Raw genomic sequence first — 12484 nt, 5'->3', positions numbered from 1 at the left:
CTGGATAAATTCCTGATTGTTTACTTGGATGACATTTTGATCTTCTCAGATGATTGGGAGTCTCATGTGAAGCAGGTCAGAATGGTTTTTCAGGTCCTGCGTGCTAATTCTTTGTTTGTGAAGGGATCAAAGTGTCTCTTCGGTGTGCAGAAAGTTTCATTTTTGGGGTTCATCTTTACCCCTTCTACTATCGAGATGGATCCAGTTAAGGTCCAAGCCATCCAGGATTGGATTCAGCCGACATCTCTGAAAAGTCTGCAAAAGTTCCTGGGCTTTGCTAATTTTTATCGTCGCTTCATCTGTAATTTTTCTAGCATTGCCAAACCATTGACCGATTTGACCAAGAAGGGTGCTGATTTGGTTAATTGGTCTTCTGCTGCTGTGGAAGCTTTTCAGGAGTTGAAGCGTCGTTTTTGTTCTGCCCCTGTGTTGTGTCAGCCAGATGTTTCTCTTCCGTTCCAGGTCGAGGTTGATGCTTCTGAGATTGGAGCAGGGGCGGTTTTGTCACAGAGAGGTTCTGATTGCTCAGTGATGAAACCATGTGCTTTCTTTTCCAGGAAGTTTTCGCCCGCTGTGCGTAATTATGATGTGGGCAATCGAGAGTTGCTGGCCATGAAGTGGGCATTCGAGGAGTGGCGTCATTGGCTTGAAGGAGCTAAGCATCGCGTGGTGGTATTGACTGATCATAAGAACTTGACTTATCTCGAGTCTGCCAAGCGCTTGAATCCTAGACAGGCCCGTTGGTCGTTATTTTTTGCCCGCTTCGACTTTGTGATTTCGTACCTTCCGGGCTCTAAAAATGTGAAGGCGGATGCTCTGTCTAGGAGTTTTGTGCCCGACTCTCCGGGTTTATCTGAGCCAGCGGGTATCCTCAAGGAAGGAGTCATTGTGTCTGCCATCTCCCCTGATTTGCGGCGGGTGCTGCAAAAATTTCAGGCGAATAAACCTGATCGTTGTCCAGCAGAGAAACTGTTCGTCCCTGATAGGTGGACTAATAAACTTATCTCTGAACTTCATTGTTCGGTGTTGGCTGGTCATCCTGGAATCTTTGGTACCAGAGAGTTAGTGGCTAGATCCTTCTGGTGGCCATCTCTGTCACGTGATGTACGTACTTTTGTGCAGTCCTGTGGGATTTGTGCTAGGGCTAAGCCCTGCTGTTCTCGTGCCAGTGGGTTGCTTTTGCCCTTGCCGGTCCCAAAGAGGCCTTGGACACATATTTCGATGGATTTCATTTCTGACCTTCCCGTTTCTCAAAAGATGTCAGTCATTTGGGTGGTCTGTGATCGCTTTTCTAAAATGGTCCATCTGGTGCCCTTGGCTAAATTGCCTTCCTCCTCTGATTTGGTACCTTTGTTCTTTCAGCATGTGGTTCGGTTGCATGGCATTCCTGAGAATATTGTTTCTGACAGAGGTTCCCAGTTTGTTTCAAGGTTTTGGCGAGCCTTTTGTGGTAGGATGGGCATTGACCTATCCTTTTCCTCGGCTTTCCATCCTCAGACTAATGGCCAGACCGAACGAACCAATCAGACCTTGGAAACATATCTGAGATGTTTTGTTTCTGCAGACCAGGATGATTGGGTGTCCTTTTTGCCGTTGGCTGAGTTCGCCCTTAGTAATCGGGCCAGCTCGGCTACCTTGGTTTCTCCATTTTTTTGCAATTCTGGGTTCCATCCTCGTTTCTCTTCAGGACAGGTTGAGTCTTCGGACTGTCCTGGTGTGGATTCTGTGGTGGATAGGTTGCAGCAGATCTGGACTCAGGTAGTGGACAATTTGATCTTGTCCCAGGAGAAAGCTCAACTTTTCGCTAATCGCAGACGCCGTGTGGGTCCCCGACTTCGTGTTGGGGATCTGGTTTGGTTATCTTCTCGTCATATTCCTATGAAGGTTTCCTCTCCTAAATTTAAACCTCGTTTTATTGGTCCGTATAGGATTTCTGAGGTTCTCAATCCTGTGTCTTTTCGTTTGACCCTCCCAGACTCCTTTTCCATACATAATGTATTCCATAGGTCGTTGTTGCGGAGATACGTGGCACCTATGGTTCCATCTGTTGAGCCTCCTGCCCCGGTTTTGGTGGAGGGGGAATTGGAGTATATTGTGGAGAAGATTTTGGATTCTCGTGTTTCTAGACGGAAACTCCAGTATCTGGTTAAATGGAAGGGTTATGCTCAGGAAGATAATTCCTGGGTTTTTGCCTCTGATGTTCATGCTTCCGATCTTGTTCGTGCCTTTCATGCGGCTCATCCTGGTCGGCCTGGGGGCTCTGGTGAGGGTTCGGTGACCCCTCCTCAAGGGGGGGGTACTGTTGTGAATTCTGTGGCTGAATTCACTCCTGTGGTCACAAGTGGTACTGCAGCTTCTGAGCTTCCTCCCTCAGGTGTTCTGGTGAGCTCGTTAACTGCTTCATTACTTAACTCCGCCTGATGCTGCTATCCTTGCTCCTTGTCAATGTTTCAGTGTTGGATCTGAGCTTCTCCTGATTGTTCCTGTGAACTGCTGCTCTGTATAGCTAAGTGCTTTTTGCTTTTTTGTTGCTTTTTTTCTGTCCAGCTTGTCTTTTGTTTTGCTGGAAGCTCTGAGACGCAAAGGGTGTACCGCCGTGCCGTTAGTTCGGCACGGTGGGGTTTTTTTTGCCCCCTTTGCGTGGTTTTGCTTTAGGGTTTTTTGTAGACTGCAAAGTTCGCTTTACTGTCCTCGCTCTGTCCTAGAATATCGGGCCCCACTTTGCTGAATCTATTTCATCCCTACGTTTTGTCTTTTCATCTTACTCACAGTCATTATATGTGGGGGGCTGCCTTTTCCTTTGGGGAATTTCTCTGGGGCAAGTCAGGCCTATTTTTCTATCTTCAGGCTAGCTAGTTTCTTAGGCTGTGCCGAGTTGCCTAGGTAGTTGTTAGGCGCAATCCACAGCCGCTTTTAGTTGTGTTTAGGATAGGATCAGGTGTGCAGTCTACAGAGTTTCCACGTCTCAGAGCTCGTTCTTGTATTTTTGGGTATTTGTCAGATCACTGTGTGCGCTCTGATCGCTAAGCACACTGTGTTTCTGGATTGCCTTCATAACACCTGTCATTAGCAAACATAACACACAGCATCTTGCAGCGGCATGCTATTCCATCCGGTTTGTGTTTAGTTGGACCATCATTTATTTTTCAACCTGACAATGACCCAAAACACACCTCCAGGCTGTGTAAGGGCTATTTGACCATGAAGGAGAGTGATGGGCTGCTACGCCAGATGACCTTGCCTTCACAGTCACCAGACCTGAACCCAATCGAGATGGTTTGGGGTGAGCTGGACTGCAGAGTGAAGGCAAAAGGGCCAACAAGTGCTAAGCATCTCTGGGAACTCCTTCAAGACCATTGGAAGACCATTCCCAGTGACTACCTCTTGAAGCTCATCAAGAGAATGCCAAGAGTGTGCAAAACAGTCATCAAAGCAAAAGGTGGCTACTTTGAAGAACCTAGAATATAAGATATAATTTCAGTTGTTTCACACTTTTTTGTTACGTATAGTTCCACATGTGTTAATTCATAGTCTTGATGCTTTCAGTGTGAATGTACAATTTTCATAGTCATGAATAATATATATATATATATGTATATGTATATATATATGCATATGTGTATATATATATATATGTATATATATATATATGTATATATATGTGTATATATATATATATATATATACATATATATATATACGTATATATATACATACACACTCTCTCTCTCTCTCTCTCTCTCTCTCTCTCTCTCTCTCTCTCTCTCTCTCTCTCTCTGCAAAAGCTTTAGACAGATTAAGAAAAAATGCTACAAAGTGTGAATGCTTTCAAGAGAAGTGTCAATTGTTTATTTTCATCTATCAACAAAAACGTGAATGAACAAAATAAAAATCTAACTGAAATCCGTACATGATATGACCACCCTCTCTGCCTTCAAAATAGCTTCAATTCCTTCTGTGTAAACTTGCACAAATGCAGGGCCGCGCTTAGTAACCCAATGTTTACCCTGGTTACCAGCGTAAATGTAAAAAAAAACAGCACATACTTACATTCCGGTGTCCGTCAGGTCCCTAGCCGTCTGCTTCCCGCACTGTGACTGCCGGCCGTAAAGTGAAAGCAGAGCACAGCGGTGACGTCACCGCTGTGCTGTGCTTTCACTTTACGGCCGGCAGTCAGTCAGTGCGGGAAGCAGACGGCAATGGACAGACACCGGAATGTAAGTATGTGCTGTTTGTTTGTTTTTTTACGCTGGTAACCAGGGTAAACATCGGGTTACTAAGCGCGGTCCTGCGCTTAGTAACCCGATGTTTACCCTGGTTACCCGGGGACCTCGGCATCGTTGGTCGCTGGAGAGCTGTCTGTGTGACAGCTCCCCAGCGACCACACTACGATTTACCTACGATCACGGCCAGGTTGTATCGCTGGTCGTGATCGTAGGTAAATCGTATAGTGTGACGGTACCCTAACCCATCATTTCAACCTAAGTTGAACCTCTGGTATCTTTCTTTGTTTTCAAATGCTCAACAAAAGCGCTTATACTGCAAAAGCCATCCCTAGACACAGCCTCTACGTCCAGCTATCGCCCCATTTCACTATTGTTTGTCTCAATACTCCTCAAACAACACGTCCACTTTGATTTTTCCATCCCACTTCTCATCCATCTCGCTCTTCGATAACCTTCAATCCAGCTTCCGTCCTCACCACTGTGCTAAAACTGCCCTGACCAAAAATACTAACAACTTACAAACCACCAAAGTTATTAGAAAATAATCTTTATAACTCATACTAGGCCTATCCTCTGCCTTCAACCATAGTTGACCACTCCCTCCTAATACAGATCCTCTCTTCCCTTGGCATCAAAGACCTTGCCTTTTCCAGGATCGCCTCATACTGCACTAACCAAACATTTAGCGTGTCCCCCATTCCTATTCTATCTTAGTAACATAGTTATTAAGGTTGAAGGAAGACTTTAAGTCCATCTAGTTCAACCCATAGCCTAACCTAACATGCCCTAACATCTTGTCATCTTGCTGTGCCCTGGACCCCTACTCTTTTCAATCTATACCTTTTAGCCTTGGACAAATTCATAGTCACATGGCTTCCTTTACAATCTGTGTTGATGATATTCAAATCTACCTCTATGTTCTGAATCCAAGAGTGTCTATCAACGATATCCTCTTACTTATCATCACACATTATCAAACTTGATGTGGAGAAACCGATCCCGTCATCTTTCCTTCATCTTGCTGAACCAGCCTACACTGTTTAACACTATAAATTGCATCATGCTTTCCAATTTCTCACAAGTGTGCTGCCTCGGTACATGTACAGTAACACTAGAATAAATGGTGCTTTTAAAATGGCACAGACATGGCTGTAGGTTACAAAATTGGGCTAACTTGTGATTAGTGAATTAAATGATATTTTTGTAATTCGCTTCCACAGCATGTTGGCGTCTGCCACTTTTTTTTTTTAACTGTAAAAGGCCTCCGCTTCTCACCGCCACCCGTCTGGTCCTCAGACTGCCGTCGGGCCTCACTCCCTAGGTATGACGTCATGGCATGTGTTGCAACCTTTGCGGGTGCTTGCTAAGTATCCTCCCGAGCCTAGTGAGTGACAGCCAGACGGGGATTCCCTCTTTAATGGCAATCTGAAGACACTGATAACTGGATGGGTGAGGTGGGTGAGTATAAGGATTTTTTTTTTTAAACATATATTACGGTACTTTATGCTGTGTGCTTTGGAGAGACCCGAAAGCATAATAAGGGACATTAAATTAACTCAGAGTAACTTCTCCGTTGATTGGCTTTCCAGGAAAAAAACGCTTGAACTTGTGAATTGGAGATTTGCCAGATCTTCTTATCTCTTGTGCTGAGTTTCTCGTTAAGGATAATTAATTTTTATTTAGCTTTTTGTACCCAAGAGACATAACTTTATCTATCAATATAATATGATTGTTCACTTTTTATAGGACGAGTTTACTGTTATTGGATGGGAATAGAAAAAATATACTAATTTCCGTTATAATATTTTGAGGTTTAAATTTACATGAAATTAATAAAAAATGGCGTACGAAACTGAAAGAGGTTCTCCAACACTCATTGTAAAAAGAGGTGCTCTCTCCAAACCCCTAAAAAAGACAAACTCCTATAAAAGTATAATGAAACAACAAAAAAAAACTAATATCAAACGATCAAGAAAACAATGTAGCATAGAAAAAAGGGTATAGACCCTTTTGGCCCTCCTCCTGGTTTATAGATACCAGATGTAACCTATAAAGCAGCAACTCAAACCTTTATTCTGCAATAATGTCCCAGTAAATTATTTAGCACTTAGGGTAGTGTTCTTTGTGAGAGTGTTTAATTTGTACGTGACAGTTGCATGTTTTTATTTTAGTACTAACTTAATAATTATTTTTTTGTAGTTGTGTGTTCAGAAGCTGCGGATTCTTATTGAAGATTCAGACCAGAATCGTAAGTGAAATGTTTCAGGCGAGCTATCCTCACGTTTCACCCCATGCTGTTGCTGACAATGAACTTCTTTTGACAGTGAAGTACCTAGGCTTGCTTGCTATGTCCAAAATCTTGAAAACTCACCCAAAGTCTGTACAGTCCCACAAAGATCTCATCCTCCAGTGTCTGGATGACAAAGATGAGTCCATTAGATTACGAGCCCTGGATCTTCTCTATGGCATGGTAAGAAGCAAAGCTTAACTTCGTCTGTTCTTCAGACTAGGCAATAAGTTTCTACAAATAAATGGTTTGCTTTTCACTGTCCCTTTGTATCCATACAGGTGTCTAAGAAGAATTTAATGGAGATTGTTAAGAAGCTAATGATTCATGTTGACAAAGCTGAAGGAACGGCCTACAGAGATGAATTACTGACCAAAATTATTGATATATGTAGCCAGTCCAACTATCAGTATATTACCAACTTTGAGTGGTTAGTACTTAACCTCATGGTTCCATTTGTTGTGTTTGCATGATGTGATCTAAATGTACAAAAGGATTCACTCACTGCTAGCGCACAATGGTGACTTGTAAGTGCAGTATCTGACTATTACATCTCATTTTTTATTCTAATTAACTTTATTTCGCTGCAACAGAAAAGTTGGCAGAAATTCAACCTAACGTGACTACATTCAGGCACTTTAGTTGTGACTGGCAGTGAGACATTTGTGATCATAATGTCACATGGCCACAAGTTGCCTTTTAAACCTAGCCTTATAGTGAATGTAGAGCACCTGACCGTAGGACATCACTTTTGACCATAACTCTAATATATTTTTAAAGCATTGGTTGATTGTTAGAGTAAACACATAAGTTAGCAATCAGACTCATTTATATATTTTTTCTTTATCTATCTTTATCTTATTTGACCTGATTTGGTTGTCGAGAGGTTAAATATCTCTGATAACAGAGGAGTCAATCTTGAAGACCAGTTCTCTACTTCTTGTAGAATTGATTTAACATCCTGCTTTTTTTCATTAGATGATTTATTAAAGACTGAGTTATGCTAGGATCATTACTTTTTGTTCCAACAAATGTTTGAGGACTTTCACCCAAAATGCCAAGTGATACCTGTTAAAATGTCTAGTTTCAGTTACAGATATGTTAATATATCTTTGTCTTCTGCAGTAGTTTAAAAGTAGAGTTGTATTAGTGGTTCTCATACTTGCTCATCCTAAAGGTTGATTGTATAAAATTGAAAGGTAAAGAAATTGGCTCTTATCTAATGTTTCAGGAAGTAGGATTGCTTATAAGCTAAAGGTACCGTCACATTTAGCGACGCTGCAGCGATCTAGACAACGATCCCGATCGCTGCAGCGTCGCTGGAGAGCTGTCACACACAGCTCTCCAGCGACCAACTATGCGAAGTCCCCGGGTAACCAAGGGTAAACATCGGGTTACTAAGCGCAGGGCCGCGCTTAGTAACACGATGTTTACCCTGGTTACCATTGTAAAAGTAAAAAAAAAAAACAAAACACTACATACTTACATTCCTGTCGCGTCCCCTGGCCTCAGCTTCCCTGCACGGTGTAAGCGCGCTGGCCCGAAAGCAGAGTGGTGACGTCACCGCTGTGCTTTGCTTTACGGCCGGCGCTGACACTGGGGGATGCAGGCAAGCTGACGCTGAGGAACGTGACAGGAATGTAAGTATGTAGTGTTTTTTTTTTTACTTTTACAATGGTAACCAGGGTAAACATCGGGTTACTAAGCGCGGCCCTGCGCTTAGTAACCCGATGTTTACCCTGGTTACCAGTGAAGACATCGCTGAATCTGCGTCACACACGCCAATTCAGTGATGTCAGCGGGTGATCCAGCGACGAAAAAAAGTCCTGGACTTTCCCCAGCGACCAACGATCTCCCAGCACTGGCCTGATCGTTGGTCGCTGTCGCGCATAACGATTTCGTTAACGATATTGTTGCTATGTCACAAAAAGCAACAATATCGTTATGTGTGACGGTACCTTAAGGCTCACTCCAAGATGCTGTACTTGATATAGTAGTGCCACATGGTGAGTAGGTGTGTGACTGCTTATACCCTGCATCCTGGTGCTAGATCCTCCACCCCGGTGATTGGGATGTGGTCCATCAATGGAAGTAAACAAATAATAGTGCTTAGATGGCGCGGTCACTCTGCCTTATTGATGTCCACAATTGCATAGATATTTTAATGAAGTTGTTAGGTTTCGCATAAGTCTGCAGTCACTATGTGACTGCAGACTTGTGAATCCTTGGGGGGCAGCAGCGTAACTGGGCTGTCATGTGACCACAAGTATACAATATGCATACTTCCAACCACATTCTGACTAGACGTGCACAACCTCGCTCAATTCACTTGTATTATTAGTTTCTCTATCGCCTCATTGGGGGACACAGGAACCATGGGTGTATGCTGCTGCCACCAGGAGGCTGACACCATGCAAATAAAAAAGTTAGCTCCTCCTTTGCAGTGTACACCCCACCGACTGGCATTCTGAACCTTAGTTCAGCGACCCCGCCCACCGGCGCCATCTTGGTGCTCCTGGACAGGAGGTTAGCTCCGCCCACCACTCCACTGTGCCGCTGCAGGAATTTATTTTGGCTGTATGAACGCCTTACTCCGCCCATTCCAAGAGCGCGAATCCTGGCGTCCTCATCTCCTTTGCGGTCGCCATCTTCTCCCTGCTGTTCTGTCAGGCCTACAGCAAGCTCCGGACATGAGGGTGTCCCAGATGCCTTCCCTGACTGCTGTTTCTGAGGAGCATCTTCCAAGCCGTGTAGCCTTCCATCTGGACACCACTTTGTCTGCCGTGAGTAGCTCTGCACCTCGGCATGACTCGCGACAAGACCCCAGTGTACCTCCCTAGCTGGGCGGCCGTCTCCTCTTCTTCAGGGACGTCTGGATCACCTCAGTGGAGGACGCATGGGTCAGGGAAGTTGTATCCTCAGGATACAAAATAGAGTTCATTTCTCGGCTCCGGGATCGCTTCTTCGAATCCCGCCCTCCAAGAGACACCGCTCTAGTTCCGGGTTTCTATGCAGCCATCGCATCCCTCCTCAAATCTGGGGTAATCGTTCCCATTCTAGAAAAAGAATGGTTCAGAGGTTTCTATTCGAACCTGTTTGTGGTACTGAAAAAAGGTTCGTCCCATTCTGGATCTCAAATTGCTGAACATGAGGGTTTGTCTGAGACACTTCAGGATGGAATCCCTTCGTTCGGTAATTGCTTCCATGGAGGCTCTGGAGTTTCTGTGCTCGATAGACATCCAGGACGCCTACCTCCATGTCCCTATATTTCCGGGACATCAAATATTTCTTCGTTTTGCAGTACATCAGGAGCATTTCCAGTTTTTCGCCCTGCCGTTCGATCTCGCAACCGCTCCCAGGGTTTTCACAAAGATCATGGTAGCACTGAGAGCCATCTTGAGGATCAGAGGCCTGGTGCTCTTCCCGTACCTCGACGACATACTCATCAGGGCTCCGTTCTTTTCTCAGGCTCTCGAAAGTCTGTCCATCGTCCTCAACACCCTATCCCGTTTCGGGTGGCTTGTCAACCGGAAGAAGTCCTGCCTTATTCCTTCTCAGTACCTCGTATTTCTGAGCATGTTCTTCGACACCCGTGAGACCAGAGTTTTCCTTCCTGAAAAGAATCATTCTTTGTCGGGAAGTTCGCTTGCTCAAAGGTCCTCGGCTTCCCTCCTTCCTATCAGCCATGAAGGTTCTGGGGAGGATGATGGCAACATTGGAAGCTATTCCCTTTGCCCAATTTCACTCAAGACCTCTTCAGCAGGCTATTCTTTCACAGTGGGACACGTCTGTATTTTCCCTGGATCGCCCGATTTCTGCTTTCGCCCCGGGTCAAGCGGTCCCTCAACTGGTGGCTGACGCCACCTCTCATCTCCCAGGGCAGGTCATGTCATTCCTTCCAGTTCACTGGCAGGTGGTGATGACGGACACCAGCCTCCTCAGCTAGGGTGCGGTGTTTTGTCACCTGACTGTTCAGGATCGTTGGTTGGCGCAGGAGTCTCTGCCGATCAATGTCCTCAAGATTCGGGCCATCTTTCTGTCCCTTCTTCACTGGGAAAGGATTCTCAGGGGTCTGCCAATTTGAATCCAGACGGACAGTGCCACAGCAGTGGCATATGTCAACCACCAGGGGGGGACTCGGAGTTCTCTTGCCTTGGCCGAGGTATCCAAGATCCTCCTTTGGGCAGAGGCAATGGTTCCAGTGATATCCACGGTGCATATCCCTGGCGTGGACAATTGGGCCGCCAATTTCCACAGCTGTGAGGGCCTCGCGGCAGGTAAATGGTCCTTGCATCAGGAGGTCTTCCGTCAAATTTGTCTTCGATGGGGGGACTCCGGATGTGGACCTCATGGCATCCAGACTGAACAGGAAGGTCCCTCGGTTCGTCTCCAGGTCCCGCGACCCTCTCGCAGTGGGCGTCGACGCTCTGGCCATTTCTTGGTCGCAGTTCGTGCTCCCCTATCTATTTCCACCCCATACCTTGATTCCCAAGCTGTTGAAAAAGATTAAGGCGGAAGGGGTGCTGGTCTGTCTGATCGCCCCGGATTGGCCCTGGAGATCTTGGTTCGCGGCATCGTCAACCTCGCGGACGCCCCCTGGCGGCTTCCAGACATACCTGATCTGCTGTCTCAGGGTCTGATCTGCCACCCGAATTCTCAGTCGCTCAGTTTGACGGCGTGGCTGTTGAGACTGCAGTTCTAAGAGCGTCCGGGCTTTCAGATCGGGTCATGCACACTATGATCCAGGCTAGGAAGCCTTCGTCTTCCAGGATCTACTATCGAACCAGGAAGGCTTATTTCCGTTGGTGCGAGTCCAACCATGTCCCACCTATGTCTTTGGCCTTCCTTCAGGCAGGACTGGATGCGGGTCTTGCCCTTAGTTTCCTAAGAGAAAATGAATGTAAGTCCGCAAGGACAGGGTCCTCTCCCCTCTGTACCAGTCTGTCACTGTAAATTTGTTTACTGTAAACGATATCTATAACTCTAGATGTAACCCCTTTCTCATGTACAGCACCATGGGATTAATGGTGCTATATAAATACTAATAATAATTAATAATAATGGGCCTGGTTTCTGCGCTCTCCTCCATCATTTTCCAGAAGACGTCATCTTCCCGGCCACAGGTAAAGACCTTCCTTCAGGGAGTAGCCCATGCACTCTCCCCTGTACAGGGCTCCTGTGGATTCATGGGATCTCAATCTTGTTCTGGATGTCCTGAGGGGTTCCCCTTTGAGCCTCTCAGGGAGGTTTCCCTGTCTTTCCTTTCCTGGGAGTGGTTTTTCTTGTGGCCATCACTTCTATCTGGCGTGTTTCAGAGTTGGCAGACCTGTCTTGTCGACCTCCTTTCTTGGTTATCCACCAGGACAAGGTGGTCCTGAGGCTTCCGCCTTCCTTCCTTCCGAAGGTGGTTTCCAACTTCCACCTCAACGAGGACATCGTTCTACCTTCCTTTTGTCCAGCTCCGACTCATCCTCTGGAGCTTTCTTTGAACAAGCTAGACCTAGTCAGGGCGGTGAGGGTCTGCCTGGCTAGAACGGCCTCTTTTCGGAAGACAGATTCGTTTTTTTTCCATTCCTGATGGCACGCTTAGATGCCTGCCAGCTTCCAAGGCGACTATTGCTTGCTGGATCAGAACTACAATTTTGGAGGCTTACCGGGTCAAGAACAGAGTGCCCCCTCCTGGGGTTAAGGCTCGCTCTACCCGGGCAGTCGGCGCCTCATGGGCGGTGCACCACAGGACTTTCGCCCTACAGCTTTGCAAAGCGGCAACCTGGTCTTCCATCCACACGTTCGCCAAATTTTACAAGGTCCATACCTATGCTTCGGCGGACGCCAGCCTAGGCAGAAGGATCTTGCAGGCAGCAGTGGTGAGTTATCTGACCTGATGTTTTTCCCTCCCCAGGGACTGCTTTGGGACGTCCCATGGTTCCTGTGTCCCCCAATGAGGCGATAGAGAAAACAGGATTTTTTG

At 46.0% G+C, this 12484-nt stretch overlaps 1 protein-coding gene across 3 annotated transcripts in view; it reads left to right on the top strand.

Moving 5' to 3' along the window:
• Window positions 1–12484, top strand: part of AP3D1 (adaptor related protein complex 3 subunit delta 1) — a 113120-nt gene that overhangs the window by 70674 nt on the left and 29962 nt on the right. For all 3 annotated transcript variants that reach the window (XM_069740603.1, XM_069740602.1, XM_069740604.1), the window contains exons 11-13: window positions 6426–6474; window positions 6551–6696; window positions 6795–6943. In XM_069740603.1, coding sequence (XP_069596704.1) covers window positions 6426–6474; window positions 6551–6696; window positions 6795–6943 — 344 coding nt within the window. The remainder of the gene's footprint in view (window positions 1–6425; window positions 6475–6550; window positions 6697–6794; window positions 6944–12484) is intronic.

This window comes from Ranitomeya imitator, chromosome 1 (genome assembly GCF_032444005.1).
Source record: "Ranitomeya imitator isolate aRanImi1 chromosome 1, aRanImi1.pri, whole genome shotgun sequence".
NCBI classification, from domain to species: domain Eukaryota; kingdom Metazoa; phylum Chordata; class Amphibia; order Anura; family Dendrobatidae; genus Ranitomeya; species Ranitomeya imitator.
The sequence above is the reverse complement of the archived record's forward strand: the minus strand, read 5'-3'. Positions and strand labels throughout refer to the sequence as shown.